We start from the raw sequence: 17,232 nt of genomic DNA, 5'->3' as shown, positions 1-17,232 counted from the left end.
CGCCGATGACATTGTAATTCTGTCAGAGACAGCAAAGGACTTGGAAGAGCAGTTGAACGGAATGGACAGTGTCTTGAAAGGAGGATATAAGATGAACATCAACAAAAGCAAAACGAGGATAATGGAATGTAGTCAAATTAAATCGGGTGATGCTGAGGCAATTAGATTAGGAAATGAACACTTAAAGTAGTAAAGGAGTTTTGCTATTTAGGGAGTAAAATAACTGATGATGGTTGAAGTAGAGAGGATATAAAATGTAGACTGGCAATGGCAAGGAAATCGTTTCTGAAGAAGAGAAATTTGTTAACGTCGAGTATAGACTTAAGTGTCAGGAAGTCGTTTCTGAAAGTATTTGTATGGAGTGTAGCCATGTATGGAAGTGAAACATGGACGATAACTAGTTTGGACAAGAAGAGAATAGAAGCTTTCGAAATGTGGTGGTAGAGAAGAATGCTGAAGATTAGATGGGTAGATCACATAACTAATGAGGAGGTGTTGAATAGGATTGGGGAGAAGCGAAGTTTGTGGCACAACTTGACGAGAAGAAGGGATCGGTTGGTAGGACATGTTTTGAGGCATCAAGGGATCACAAATTTAGCATTGGAGGGGAGCGTGGAGGGTAAAAATCGTAGAGGGAGACCAAGAGATGAATACACTAAGCAGATTCAGAAGGATGTAGGTTGCAGTAGGTACTGGGAGATGAAGAAGCTTGCACAGGATATAGCAGCATGGAGAGCTGCATCAAACCAGTCTCAGGACTGAAGACCACAACAACAACAACAATCTTGCCACAGCTTTATATGGCATACTTTCCTTTCTGTGAAAAAATCTATTACCTCATCAAAGTTCGTCAATGATTAGCTACATGAAAAAACGAAATGTCGTCGTCTAATACTAGAAAAGCTGTTAATACAAATAATACGTAAGACTGGTGTGGTTTCTCGATCTGATTACATGTATTTTGTCACTGTCTGCTAGATAAAACAAAATAGGCCTGCCTAATATTGCAGCAATTGTTACACACACAAAATAAACGAGACTGTTTTGGCACAAATGGTCATTTTTATAACACAACAGATTATAATTCACGAAGTACCAATATAAAATGCCTATTAGGCCAACTACAAGCTAGAAGTTTTATGTCAGGAAATAGCTTCACATTTCATTCATACTCTCTAGCTCCTGATGCACAAGATCGAAGAGTAGTAGTACGAAACTTTTACATAAATTTGGAATCGCCATATTCTTCCATAATTTGTGAGAGTCCCATTTCTTCTCCTTTCTCGTTCTAACAACAGTATTGTCACCACTAATTCTGTAACTATTCCTGCCAGTGTCAATGCTTATTCTCTGGTTAACTTCACTAACTGCCACTACCACCGTGTTAGTTATCCTGAGTTTATTCTCCGGTTAGGTGTTATTACGTGTTCATACAACACGTTTTCTGTGCTACTCACAGAATAGAATTTCAGCGGCTGCTAGCCGGGGACTGTATAACTAGCCCTTAGTAGTGTATCGGTCTGGCCAAAAATTTTCTGTCAAAATTTCATTTTCTTGGACACACGAAGATGATAAAACATACTCTTTGTTATCTGTTATTCATGTTAGTCTTTTATTTCCACTCAGGTTGTCTAGATCTATGGATTTTGCTAGTAATTATAACAACGCTGATCATTTGCAAACCCAGTCAACCACATAAACAGAGAATGTCATTCACCTGTTCAGCTTTATTCGACACAGCTCGTATAGCCCCATCTCCTTTTGTCTGCAGGGAAGTTTATTTCTAGATGTGATGGGGATTCACCTGGCAGAGACATCACATACACTACGCATGCATTCAAAAATCAACTAACAATTCATTCAGAAATCAACTTAGAATTTGTTCAAAAATCAACAGGGATGCATTTCAAAATCATATGAATAATTGATAGCTGGATGCTAGGCGCTTTGTGAAACAAGGTCTTTTCCTCAATACTATGCACTTGGTGCACCGCCCTGCCCCTCCCCCCAAATTAAATTGCCGGCCGGGACAGATACCCCAGTTTGCCCCCGTCCCCTAGTTCTGGGCCTGTTGCGCATATGTGAATCTGGCAGCTTAGGCATACCAGTAAAATTTTTCCAGACAGCATCTGGCTGCCTGCTGCTATTGCTTATACAACTAACAGCCACACTTCTGTCGCCAGAAGCGGGAGAAGGTACTACTCATACGCAGCTCAACTGCGCACGCGTGTGAGCTCACTCGCAACCACTCAAACAAATCTGATGTAAGCAGTTGTGATGTCACGCTCATCGGAGGCAATTTGTTGTTATGAAGGATTGCATAGTCTTCCTAAAGCCTTTGACACATTTTGTTGTTGCCAGACATTTGTATGAGCACTGATTCGTTGTTGTATATGGCACATTTCCTTTGTAACTTAAGTCCCCCCCCCCCCCTCTCTCGTTCATGTTTTATTGCTGCAATATTATTCTGCAGTAGCAAGATACAGTACTTACCAGTCAAAGTTACAAAAATTTAACTGAAAACTAAAACAATGAAAAATTCCTGGAATTCTAAAAAACTCCCGGATCAAAAAATTCCTGGGTTTTTCCCAGATCTCCCGGGTCGTATACACCCTGCTCTCAGGCCTCCTGCTCTGCGCAGTGTGCTGGCCGCAATGGACTTCCATGCACCTCCTGTTCTCCAGTTCTCCAGACTTGCAAGTTTCGTCGCAAGACCTGGCCGCGCATAGTCTTGCTGTCTTTGCTATGAGGTTACAGCCATGGCCAGCCTCCCCTCCATGGGTGGCACAATAAATCTACAGGCAATGAGGTCCCCACCTACATTCCCTTCCAACAGGCACCACCATGCACCCACATGCAACACTGCACACGTCCACGCATGCACTGCAGCTTTCCTCACCTGTGGCTGCCATCACAACTGGACATCGGCCTGCATCTCAGTGTGGTGTTGCTCCACCTCTTCCCCAATAATATGCTGACATTTCTGGACGGGTCTCCCGTTTTCCTTTTATGCCTCTTTGATGCGTGTTTTCCTCTGTGCCTTCTTCATTAACTGGGTTTCCTCCTCTTTCAGTGCCTTTATGTTCATATCTTCCAATTCATTTCTTCCTTGAGCATAAATGCTTCTTCTCTCTGACACATCTGTGCCATGGATCACTTCTCCATTGTTCAAGCTCCTTGCATGCTCATCCCCATTCTTCACTTTTTGGTGCCTGTATCACACCCAGCATCCCTGGCCCCCCTCTCCACCTTCTGTTCATCTCCTCCTTCCCTCCAGCGATCTGTACACAATGGCTTCGCCTTCCATTTTTAAGGGGGGAGGGGCTGTAGTATCTGGCCCTCTGCCTGGCAATGTACACCACAGAACATACATGTGGCTATGGAGTTGCCATACACTCAGCTTTCCACCAGTCAGACACACGCGGCTATCCCAACTCTTGTCGTACACGCCACTCTGTGTACATGCCAGATGACAACGGCAACATGTACAGCTGTGTACATGCGAGAGGACAACAGCAACATTAACATCCCTCTGCGTACACGCCAGACTAAAGCAGAATCGATGAGACGAACCAGCTTCACCTGCCAGCAATACACGCAGCCGACTGCAGTGCTGCAAATGCAACGCTACATTTCATCCGGACAGAATGGGACACGGGTCCACACCTCAGGTGATCCTCACAGAAATCCTTCTGCCAGAGTAGTTAAGATGAAGCATGACAGCTAGCACAGCACTCACTCCAAGCTCGATGCTGGCTGTCCCTTGCAACTGATCCACTGGAAGCAATCTTCAGCAACAGTCCTCTGTGCTATCCTGCTCTCCGACTGGACCCGTGAAATTACAACCAATATTCCTAACTTCTCAGTTCACTGCAAAATCCTTGAACATGTTCTCAGTTCAAACATAATAAAGTTTCTTGAGACTGAGAAACTTTTGTCCATGAACCAGTGTAATTTTAGAAAGCATCACTCACATGCAGCTCAGCTTGTCCTTTTCTCATATGATATCCTGCAAACTATGGATGAAAGGCAATAGGCAGATTCCATATTTTTAGATTTCCAGAAAGCATCTGACATGGTGCCCCACTGGATGCTGTTATCAGAGGTACGAGCATAAGGAATAAGTTCACAGGTATGTGAGTGTTTTGAAGACTCCTTAAGTGATACAACCCAGAATGTTGTCCCTTGATGGTGAATGTTCATCAGAGACAAGGGTATTGTCAGGAGTGCCCTAGGGAAGTCTGATGGGACTGTTGTTGTCCTGGGGACAGGGTGGGCAGCAATCTATAGTTGTTTTTTGATGATGCTGTGGTGTACGCCAGGGTGTCAAAGTGGAGTTACTGTAGGAAAATACAAGATTACTTAGACAAAATTTCTATTTGATGTGATGAATAGCAGTTCGCACTAAATGTGGAAACATGTAAGTTAATGCAGATGAGTAGAAAGAACAAAACCTCTAATGTTCGGTTACAGTGTTACTAGTGTCCTGCTTGACACAGTCAAGTCATTTAAATATCAGGGTGTAACAGTGCAAGGCAATACAAAATGGAATGAGCATGTGAGGACAGTGGTAGGGTAGGTGAATGGTTGGCTTCAGTTTACTGGGAGAATTTTAGAATAGAGGAAAGAGGAGACCGTATATAGGATCCTGGTGCAACTGACTCTTGAATACTGCTGGGTGCAACCTATTCTTGAATACTGCTGCTGTGTTTGGGATCTGTACCAGGTCAGACTGAAGGATGACATCAGAGCAATAGAGAGGCAGGCCACCAGATCTGTTACCAGTAGGCTTCAACAACACGCAAGTGTTACACAGATGCTTCTGGAACTCAAATGGGAATCCCTGGAGGGATAGCGATGTTCTTTTCGAGAAACACTATTGAGAAAATTTAGAAAACTGCCATTTTAAGCCGACTGCTGAATGATTCCACTGCTGCCATCATACATTGCACATAAAAACACGAAGATAAAATTCAAGAAATTTGGGCTCATATGGAAGCATATAGTCATTTTTGCCTCACTCTATCTGCGAGTGGAATAGGAAAGGAGATGACTACGAGTGGTGGTTCAGAGTACTCTCCACCACGCACTGTTCGGTGGCTTGTGGATATCTACACAGATGTAGATGTCATTGATCCAGCGCAGCTCAGGACTGTGACCAACATCTATCTGCCTACACCCAAACAAGAGCTGTTCACCGGCTGGATAACCATGTAAGACAGCCACAGGACACTGACAAGACACCAACCTAGGACACTCCTTTGGACTATAGTGAGAACTGCCAAGACATGCCCTTGGCACTTCTTTAAGAGCAGACCAAGACATGGACCATGCACAAACTCTCTCCCATCCTCCAATCCACATGACAGTGCTCAGATCCTTTCCTTAAGTAATTACACATATTCTGTTCCTTTTTTGCCTCCTTACAAGCATGTGTGTTGCTATGTCACACAAGTTATGGTACATTTTCACAATCTACCATTGCATTGTCACTTTTATACCTGCAACGGCTCTTACCTTCTTCAACACAGAGATAATTTGTTGGTCTATTGCTTATTTTCCTCACTTCTCTCTTTAGTTTCAACTTCTGTTTCCTTGATATTGTACTCTGTCTGAATTACTAACCCCTCTGAACTTGTAATCTCACTGTCACATTCATCTTCATACCTGCACATAGACCTGGCTGCATTTTAATGATGTTTTGGATCCTGAATTAAGAACGTTTTCTCCTTTCTACCATACAAAAGCAAAAGTACTGTACTCTTGACATAACAGAGCAATAAGGATTACTCTACTTGTTCTTATTCACTTACAATTTTTATGGCTTCTCTTCATTACTAACGGATATATTACATGTATACTAAGTTACCAAATTCATATTCATGCAGTATTTCACTAAATTTTATTATTCACAGTCTGCTGATGAAATAGCACATTTTGTAATGACCGAATAATAAAGGATTGTCCAAAAAAAGAAAAATCATGTAAGTATGAATATTAGCAGTAAGCCTTATAACTTCGATGGAGACATACAATGCAAGCCGTTTTCATCAGTTCAGTGCGTTGAGAAAACACTGATTTTACATGCACTGAATGTAAACTGGAGGTAAAAGGTAACTGTCATGTACCATCTAAAAATAAACGGGCCCAAATGCTGTATATAGAGCCCTCAAGTGTCGAGCACTACAGTCACTTCCATGTTTATGTGTAAATGAACCTAAGTGTTCAACTAGAGAAACAGAATCTGACACTGTGTATACCCAAATCCTAATAAAGTTACAGGCTGGTGTAGCCATTCATTTAGGTAACTGAGCAGAGAACCTCTTAAGCTTCATCTATGTTTTACACTTACTGAAGTTATAAACAAGTGTCTGTTCTCCTCTACTTGTTCACTGCAACACTTGACGAAGCATTAAAAAGCAGACCAGTAAGAGAACACAAAGTTTCATTTCCTTATCACTACCATATCTACACCCTTAGCCTGGCATTCAAGTCATTCTGCATTGTATCCAACCACAAAGGCCTGAAAAATCGCAGCTTCATCCATTGCCATCTCACTCATAAAGGTAGCCACTTGCATGCCAAGAGATGGGTGATCTCATATCCCCTACCACTATTGATTTGAGTGCGAGTTTCTAAATAAGTGTATTGTGACTTACGTTGAGTGACGACATTTTTTTTCCTTTTCTTCAGAAAAGTTCATGAATTACCATATCCATGAACTCCACAAAATTCCACCTCTTTTTGTTTATTTCTAGACTGGTGAAGCTTATATGAAACCTCTTGTTCTCCTCTTCCAAGCAAATGTTTTACTTTTTCTCAAAAACTAATACTTCAAAAATTATTCTTATTCAAAATGTTCATTTTACAGAATGTTCCAATCTTATAATTTTGTAGTCCTAACTTTTATGTTTCCAAAGTGTACACCTTAAACTGAAATAATCTGTCAGTTTATCAATTATTTCGATTGGAAAATATCACTATCTATGAAATTCTTGGTTAATTTTGGGAATGCTTGTGCATATTAAAGCTTTGCTCCCATAAGATAGTACTGATTATGTTGCTATTTTCTAATTATACTGCTTTTAGTTTTTAAAAAATTACATCACTGTCCATGTATCTTCCATTTTTTCTGTCTTTTATGCTAATACCCAAAACATAATAGTCATGCATTTTACTGTTTTGTAATTTCTGGAATATGCATGCTTTCAATAGACATTCCACACAAAGCCTCATGGGATCAATACCAGTAGTTTAAAAAGTGAAACTATTACGTCATTTTTGTGTGAAAAATTCTGTCAAACCACTCGTTGTATGTGTAACTTATGGATTCGTGTGCTGAAAACTGGATCCTAAAAAGAACAAGCTGATCATCTAAACTGCTTATTAACAATAAACATGACTGAAAAAAGGAAAAGAAAAGGAATTTTAGTATGTCACAGTTAACAGTTTGGATAACCTAGCAATTATTGTAAGATGATTCGACTCATGGGTTTTAATGAGACTAAAGAGGCACCAGACAAGTTATTAAGGGTACATTTTAAGTTCAAAATACAGCATCTACCTGTAAAAGTTTTGATGTCAAGGCTAAGGTTTTGGTCTAGTTAGACAACTACAATCATTTAACATTAACATTTAGCAAATATCATATATTATATACACTACAATCACATCCATAATGAAGGTAAGCATTATACATTTTTAAAGAAGACTCACTCTAAATCACTGTTCGAAGGTAGTTGAGAGGTCTTGCTTTCAAATGCATCACGGACACATTTCTTTACATGTTCCTCTTCTAATGGGAGGAATGGCACATAATGATCAATCACATTGCCAGCAATAGTATCACTTCCATGAAGGCCACCTATATACAAGATAAATCAAACGCAAGTGAATTAATAGTAGTCACAACAAAGACATCATCAAAAAAGCCTTCACTCTGACACTGATGGTCTTCTTGGTTATTGTAAGTTTTTTATGACACTGTGTGTGTGTGTGTGTGTGTGTGTGTGTATATGTGTGTGTGTAGGGGGAGGAAGGTTAGGGTGGTAACCATGTGGCGTGGGAATCTGCCAAAATTGCACTACGCATGAACAAAAGTAAAAGTATTTTGCTGTTGTGCCCAACTTGTTGCACAAAATCACCCACTTGAAACTGCATGTTAACGAATAACACAGGTACCTCCAGAATTGACAACCATTCATGTAAGATCCTGAGCACGTATGTTCCTAACTGGCTTCCCTCAACTCTGCCATATAACTGCCAATTTAACAAAAATGTTCCACCATTTAAAATCAAATAAACAAGTTACAAATTGTGAAAGTAGTGCCTCTCTTTGCTGGCCCTTCTGAGACCTTGTAATACAATGTGATAATCTAGATTAAAATACAAAACACATGGACATGCACTAATAAATATACAAAAATATATTGGAACACATGGGTGAGGTGTCAGAACCATTTCTGATCAAAACCGGTGTTCAGCAGGGTAACTGTCTGCCTCCTATCTTTTTTAATCTTGTTTTGGACACAGTCATCTGAGAGTGGGGAAATAAGACTATTGGAGTGTCAAACAGAGGTAAGTCCATGATAGAGCAACAACAATATTCAATATTATGAAAGAGATGGATTGTCTCTCATCATATAGAGATGTTTCCAGCCACTGTGATTTAGAAACCCATACAACTTGGAAGACCTAAAAATGACGCCCAAATTCCATGTCTAACTCTGGCAGGTGATCTGGCAATACTAACAGACGACAAGGAACAATTAAACAGAAAAAATCTATTAAGAAATCTGCCGCACGAGTTGGCCTCCACATATCTTTCCAAAACATCAAGTACATCTATTCAAAACACCCTACACAAAAACTGATCACAAAATGTGGATAAATCAGGAGAGTTCCATACTTGAAGTAGTTAGGTGAAATCGTTAAACCTACAGGGGGAGAGAAAAAGGCACAGAAAATTTGGATGCAAAAACATAGGAAAATTTACAGTAAAATCTACATTTACAATAAAAATGTATGTCCACATGCACCAAAATCAGCCGCTATAATGCAGTAATCAAGGCTGAAGTCTTTAATACTAGCAAAAAGCTCTCCACAGGAAAGGTGATATGGAAGATATCCTATGAGAAGAAAGCAAAATTCTAAGAAAGGTACTTGACCCCATATGTACAGAAGACTGATAGACTAAAACACCGAAAAACTATTGAATCTCACAGTAGACATAAGAAAATGAAGACTGAAATTTTATGAGCATATCAACATGCTCCTAACAACAAGACTCAGTCATGAAATTATGATGTATTTAGAGCAACTCAAAACCGTACCCTGGATCCAACAGGTCAAAAAGGATTTAGGACAAACTCATATCAACAGTAGGTAATGTAAACCTTTTAACTTCATTTTGTTAAATTTTGCAAGTGAAGCAAAAACTGTTTTTTAAAAAAATAATATAAAGTGATATAGAAAATTGCTACGTTGTAATAGTAAAGTAGAAGCCTAATTACTGACAGATTTGAGAAATCCATGCACCTTCAAATCTATTTTTGATTATGGCATTATTAGTTACTGGAATTACGAGTTTTCTCAGACAGATGAAATTACAACGTTTTCACAGCCTGCCATCAATATAACTCCATCAGATATTTTTTAACAGAAACTTATACACATAAAAAACCAACAAATGGGAAGTACTGTCAGAGAATGAAGTCTCCACCAGATCAGGAATAAAGTGGAGAAGGAAGAAAAAGAATCTACAGAGAAAAACTGAGAGCCGTTTGAAATCTCTGAAGATTGAAACATAATAGCTCTGCATGATCTGACATGGTCCAATGTACCTAATAATAATAACAATAATAATTTTCTTCTCTGATTGTCAGAAATAAGTGGCTTTGGTCACAACCTTAGCACTGTGATCGCCACACCTAGAGATGAAATATTTTGGAATTTTCATGACGACATCGACATCTTGCCCAAGAACCATATTTACAACTACTCCATCTGGTAAACCTCAAGCAACACATACTAATACTTCACTGAAAGGTTTAATGGCAATTAATTTCTCTCATTGTTATGAACATTTTAGTATATCTGATTGCATACGGTACTGTATATATTAAACCATAGTTCTGATTTTATGAATATAACATTTTACCATATTTTGTTGCCTTGACACAGGCCACCATTAAATACTACATGAAAAGTGGAAGCACCATTGAAGAGATTTTCTCCCTGTTCACACCAAGTCGAAACCTGGAGTACTGGTTTCTTTCTACCAGCAGCATGTGCCTGCTTGCCCAGCACACCCATATCCTCTGCGTTTGATTATTCCACATTTATGTTTCAGCTACACTGGCCTGCCCTGTTCATTTGAGATCTCTGATACCTATTCTTATGGCTGCCAATCAGACAGCAGTGGGCATAATCTTAAAGGTTTGCAGATACCTAAAATCTGCTTTATTGGCACATGTTGACTGTGTTGTCAAGACTGTGCAATCTGTGAAGCAAGTTCCTACAAAAATTTGAGGTCCACTAACTATAAAATATAAGTCATTAACATTAGGTAAGCCTCCTTTAACACTATAGGGTAAAAAAAAAAAACCAGCTAAGGCAAGCATCAGCTTTGACATTACAGCAAACAGGTTATGGTACTACAAAAAAGTTTATTATCACAATATGTTATGTGGAGCACAGTCTGAAAATATCTCAGCCTGGCAATGAAAATGACAATTTACGCTTTCTCAGCCTGGCAATGAAAATGACAATTTACGCTTTCAAAGAAGTTTCATTTTTCAACATAATCTCCTCTAATATCAATACATTTCACCCAGCGGTGTTACAATGCCATTATCCCCTTCCCATTGGCTTCTTGACTGGACAAAAACAGCTGACTAGTGAGGAATTCCTTCAGTTTTGAGAATACATGGAAGTCTAAGGGAGCCAAATTTGGGGAATAGGGTGGATGTTCCAGCACTTCATAGTGCAGATCCCTCAGTTTCCCCATTTGTGGGCAGGTGCATGGTTCTGCTGAAGATGATTTTTTCCTTCATAAGCCAGGTCTGTTTTCATGACTGCTCGAGTCCATTTTACTTAAAAGATAAGAGTAGTAACCTCTAGTTATGATTTTATCTTTTTCACAACAATCAGACAAAAAATTCCTTTTGCATCCCCAAACACCAATGCCATGATCTTCCCTGCCAATGGTACCACCCTTGCCTTCTTTGGAGCTGAAGAACCAGCTTCTATCCACTGCACAGAGAGCTGTTTGGATTCAGATGAGTTATTGCGAATCCATGTTTCATCCACTATCACGTATTGATGCAACAAGTCACTTCTGTTTTTCTTGAAACACACCTTTCGGAAAGTGTTGTACAAATGTGTTTGTGATCTGTAGTGAACACATGTGGCACCCACATTCCACAAAGCTTTCTCATGTTCAGTTCCTGGTGCAAGATGACCAACATGTTCCTTTTCCTAGAACATTATAAATTTTACACACGTTTATATGCCAATCTTCCAAAATCATATCATGCACTCAGTCAATGATTTCTAGTGTGCTTGCACTTTTTGCACATCCTTGGCGTGGACCATCTGAGACATTTCCATGGCATGTTTAAAATTGGCCACCCACTTTTTCGTATTGGAAATTGAAGGTGTAGAGCTGCCATAAAGATTTACAAGCCTTAAACTAATTCTGGGTAGTGTTAAACCTTCTTTTATGAAGAATTTAATCACAGTACTCAATTTTTTTCCATTTTTCAACTCCATTCGCACCACAACTGCTTCCTACAGCCCACCGCTGACTGGAATGTTTTTGTAATTTTATGTGGCATCTACTAACATGTGTATCAATGTACAGGGAAAAAAATCACGTGAATAATGCTTCTAACTCTGGGCCAGGCTGAGAACTTTTCAAATAGCTCTCGTAACAACTTACTGCTGATGGGTTGCAGATGTGCTGCCAATTTGGACAGTATTTTTGCTTACCCACACAGAAATCTAAAGGGATGCACAGGGAGTTGGTGAGGGAGGATTAAAATACCAAAAGAGAAAGAAGTTGTATTAACTAACAACAACTTGCCAAAAGTCATACAATCTCAACTGACCACTGAGTCACACATATCCATTTGCTATGGTAACAAAAGGCAGATGGACACAAGGCACGTATGTCATCATTCGAATATCAATAGATGTTTAAAATCTCAACCAGGCTACTGGTTTTTCAAAATAAAAAGTAAAGAGGTCATGAAGATCTGCTTCAACTTTAGCCAATGATTTCCCTTCACTCCACGTCTATTCCTGTGTACAAGCACGCTTCCTGTCAAAAATACTTAATGGATTTATACTGTGTTGACAAGGAGTAAATTCAACAAAAACAAAGCAATAACACACAATTTGAATGACTGCTGGACAGACCTCCAACACATTTTGCACAAATGAAGAGAGACAACAACATATTTTTCACAAAAGCTGACAATGGGATTTGTCAAAGGCTCCACTGCCACTAATACTACCATGATACACCGCAAATCTCATTATACTTTTGCATACTCCTTGTGTCTATAATAAGGCAAGGATGAAACAATAGGCTAGAAAATTTCAAGCAACATGCTCTGAATATTTTAATAATAATCAGATCCTTTAGAGTTCTAGTAAAAATACCAGATGTAATGCTATCACACCAGGTTTACATCAGCTAAGAGGCACAGTAACTTACCAATTCGATTAATGCTATAGTTCAATTCTTTTATCTTGGTGGCTTGCGCATGCCCGTCCAGACGCAGGAGATTGCTGCGTTCCCAGTTGCACACGACGCACGCACCAAGAGAAGCAGCGCCATTGTATAGCATAGTTCGCAAGCTTACGTTTAGGGGGGAGCGCGCAGTTTATGAAGTAAAGCCACCACGGCTGCATTAACCCTTTCGCTGCTACACAGACGTGCTCCCCGCGATTTTGTCACTGCACTGCTCGCCTGTGCAGACACATGGTGTTCCGACTGCTTTGACACTCTTATCATTCGATTCCACAAAAACTATTTGGCCCAAAAATTAGATTTTCACACATCTTCTTGACTGATACATTCCCACCATAAATGACTTAATTTTGTTTCGATGTTTAACGCAGTTATTATGAAGCATTAAATATGGTAAACTATTGCACGAAATTTCGAAGAGTTTGCAGAGGTAAAAGTCCATAGCGTGTACTTTCCGTATGGTCGATTTTAGTTGCCACAATGTTGAGAATGAAATGTGGACAAGATACCTAAATTTCATATAAAATTTACTGTATAACAATATCTCATTTAATTTAAGTACCACATAGGTGTCGTATGTAATATTGAGAAATATTCCATCTTTTGCGACTGTAACAAAAGTTTTATTTACACCGGGCACGTTTAGCTTTATTTTAAAGCAAACTCTTCAAAATTTCGCGCAATGGTTTACTACATCTAATGCTGCATAATAACTGTGTTGAACATCGAAACAATATTAAGTCATTTATGGGGGGAAGGTATCAGTCAAGAAGACGTGTTAAAATCAAATTTTTGGGCCAAATAGTTTTTGTGAAATCCAATGACAAGTGTGTCAAAGCATTGGGAACACCATGTGTCTGCACAGGCAAGCAGTGCAGTGATGACAAAATCGCGCACAGCGCGGAATGAGGGGAGCACGTGTCGGCAGCAGCGAAAGGTTTAATGAAGAGACAAAGCACTAGAAATTTCAAAAAATTGTATCCAAACGAATAAAATTCGTGAAGTAAGGCACTTCAATATTGTTTTTAAATAAAGAAAATGTTAGGCACCGCACAAGGTTTGAACTCATAACCTTGTGCTTATCAGCCCAACACCTTAACCGTTACGCTAACGCAACTCGTCTGACAACAAAACTCCAGAGAATTGTAACACGTCATGCAAAATACTGACAAACACTGTTGGTGTGACCATAAATTACTCACGCTTCGTCGAAGTACAACAGGAAATAAACAATTACCGCTGTTCTTTATTGCAAAAAAGCGGTTCGTGAGATTGATACAAACACCTTTCCTTGCTATCGCCTGAATTAGGAGTCTTATTGCTTGTTTGGTTTAATTAATTAATAGAATATGAAGCAATTGGTATAAAGAATGCTTTTTCCAAACATTCTGTAAAAGAAAGTCTGCTATCAAGACATTGCTTTTGTTCTATTATTTTATTTTTGACTGAACGTTTCTAAAACTGAGGACACTCGTCCGTGCTCTGCACTGCAGTCGAGATCTGGCAACGTCGTTCTCTGTTCATTGATTGACTGCGTTTTGTATCGTCAGATGCGCAGAACGAAGCTAAACTCGGCCGCCAACATAAATGACGCGCACTTTAGTGTCACTCATTTTTTATAAAAAGAATTCAAAACCAACACAGACTGTCCTTTTCCCAAACATTTCAACTGTCAGGTGTGACAGATGGTCACTATGACAGACCTGGGAAAAAAAGGGGGATTGAGAGAGAGAGAGAGAGAGAGAGAGAGAGAGAGAGAGAGAAAGACGTGTTTACACTAGACTATCAGGAAAAAGCTATTAACCTTCAAGCAGATGCATCAGTTTGCATAACATGGGTGGGCATGTGGTGTACTTTGTACACATATAAGAATAGCTGTGTTTATATTACCACGGGAAACACGTATAACCAAAATCACAGTTTAACCTCAGATTAAATAAGCAACGATAAAATAAACTTATGTTATATGAGCTAAATCACTGTTTAATTATACAATAATCAATTAAACTTCCATTATATCACTCTGTTGCCATTTACAAGTGTTATCCCAAATTAATGATCCACTCGAAGCATTATGCAGCGCAGTTGCATCAAATCCCTGCCAATTATCTTGTAGATAACTGCCTCATTTTGGGACTGTACTGCTAGCTCGGAGTCTGGTCATATTCTTGTGCAGATCGTATGTTTTTTTCATCACCTAGCTCACTATTTATTTCGTAGTACTGCTGCTCACTTGGGCATGTGACACCACCACTTATCACCTTGTTAGCTGAAGCAATATGAAGGAATAGGTACATGATCGCAATTGTAAAACAACAATGAAATGGTAAAAGAATGTTATTTGTGACTGGTGCATTTTATACATTGGTGCACACTCCCAAAGGTTAACTCAAATCCAATCCCATGCAGTAGCTAGGATTCCTGTTAAATTTGCAACTGGAGCACTTGACTTAAGGCTGTAATGAAAACTTGTGAACATGCTTGGACTCTACTTAGCCATGTGGGCAAGTGTATGGGTGTACTGTGCTCAACTGTTTTAAGATTTTCTGACATTTATCCAAGAGTTACTTTTGCACCATACAACAGGTGTTCATAACTTATTCAGCTGATGTCAACAAACTAAGCTAGAGAGTAAAACCACGATGCTTGATATAGTGGATTCCTGCATTCTGCATGACTTTTAATGTCAACAAGCCGTCCTTCCTTGTCATAACAAATATTTGTTGACCTGTTGATAGTTTTAGATTGAAACTAGTTGAAAATAAAAAAATATAGTATAACAGCTTTTCATAGTTCTAAGATTTCTCTTCGGATAATTTAAGATCTGTGGAACACTACCTGCAGAAGTAATTTTGGAAACCGAAAGTAAATAAGTAGTTATACAAGTAAGTATCTAAGTAAGTGCAATGCCAATAGTGAACTGTCTAACAGTACATGTCATGAAGGAATCACACTAAAGAAAAATGCTCAGAAACAATGGACACTACAAACAGATGTACAGAAATTTATTTGGTGGAGAATAAAAAATGAGGTGATATAATGATGAAATGGCTTTTTGGACTATACATTTTATTTATTGCATGTACTTGTGCTCCCACAATCTCTCTCTAAACTGACTAGTGTTAATGGAGCACTGCTAAGTCAATACCTCTAGTGTATGGAAGTTACAAAGTGAATTTTTGGAATGATCTGAAGTGACAGCAGAACTTTGCGATTATATTACAGACAGTGATTGGATCTTGCTTGTGCAGCTTTCAGGAAACGAATTAAAATAATCTTTGGGGAGACACATTCTTCCCTTAGTTTCCAAATGCACTAGGACCATATTCAGAATTAAGGTAAAGTACTGTTTGTAGAAACCAATAATATCAAAAACTGAACACAAGTTTCTTTTGTTCAGTTACTGGCCAATTCTCCGCCACAAACAGTGTTGTTGTTGTGGTCTTCAGTCCCGAGACTGGTTTGATGCAGCTCTCCATGCTACTCTATCCTGTGCAAATTTCTTCATCTCCCAGTATTTACTGCACAGTACCTTCTGAATCTGCTTAGTGTATTCATCTCTTGGTCTCCCTCTTCGATTTTTACCCTCCACGCTGCCCTTCAATGCTAAATTTGTGATCCCTTGATGCCTCAGAACATGTCCTACCAAACGGTCCCTTCTTCTTGTCAAGTTGTGCCACAAATTCCTCTTCTCCCCAGTTCTATTCAATACCTTCTCATTTGTTATGTGATCTACCCATCTAATCTTCAGCATTCTTCTCTACCACCACATTTCGAAAGCTTATATTCTCTTCTTGTCCAGACTATCGTCCATGTTTCACTTCCATATATGGCTACACTCCATACAAATACTTTCAGAAATGACTTCATGACACTTAAATCTATACTCGATGTTAACAAATTTCTCTTCTTCAGAAACACTTCCCTTGCCATTGCCAGTATACATTTTATATCCTCTCTACTTCGACCATCATCAGTTATTTTTCTCCCCAAATAGCAAAACTCATTTACTACTTTAAGTGTCTCATTTCCTAATCTATTTCCTTCAGCATCGCCTGATTTAATTTGACTATATTCCATTATCCTCGTTTTGCTTTTGTTGAAGTTCATCTTATATCCTCCTTTCAAGACACTGTCCATTCCGTTCAACTGCTCTACCAAGTCCTTTGCTGTCTCTGACAGAATTACAATGTCATCGGCGAACCTCAAAGATTTAATTTTTCTATTTGGATTTTAATGCCTACTTTTTTTTTGTCAGGACTGGCTTTCCCAAGGCTGTCAGTAGTTGTAATGGAATGTTGTCTATTCCCGGGCCCTTGTTTCGACTCAGGTCTTTCATTGATCTGTCAAACTTTTCACGTAGTATCGTTATCTCCCATTTCATCTTCATCTACATCCTCTTAAAATTCCCATAATATTATCCTCAAATACATCGCCCTTGTATAGACCCTCTATATACTCCTTCCACCTTTCTG

At 39.1% G+C, this 17,232-nt stretch overlaps 1 protein-coding gene across 3 annotated transcripts in view; it reads right to left on the bottom strand.

Annotated features, from left to right (window-relative positions):
- The window catches only part of LOC126458151 (torsin-1A-like), an 89,879-nt gene that overhangs the window by 14,850 nt on the left and 57,797 nt on the right, over nt 1-17,232 (bottom strand). For all 3 annotated transcript variants that reach the window (XM_050095012.1, XM_050095011.1, XM_050095013.1), the window contains one exon: nt 7,717-7,864. In XM_050095012.1, the coding sequence (XP_049950969.1) occupies nt 7,717-7,864 (148 nt within the window). The remainder of the gene's footprint in view (nt 1-7,716; nt 7,865-17,232) is intronic.

Source organism: Schistocerca serialis, chromosome 2 (assembly GCF_023864345.2).
Source record: "Schistocerca serialis cubense isolate TAMUIC-IGC-003099 chromosome 2, iqSchSeri2.2, whole genome shotgun sequence".
NCBI classification, from domain to species: Eukaryota; Metazoa; Arthropoda; class Insecta; order Orthoptera; family Acrididae; genus Schistocerca; species Schistocerca serialis.
This window is presented reverse-complemented; position numbering and strand designations above follow the sequence as displayed.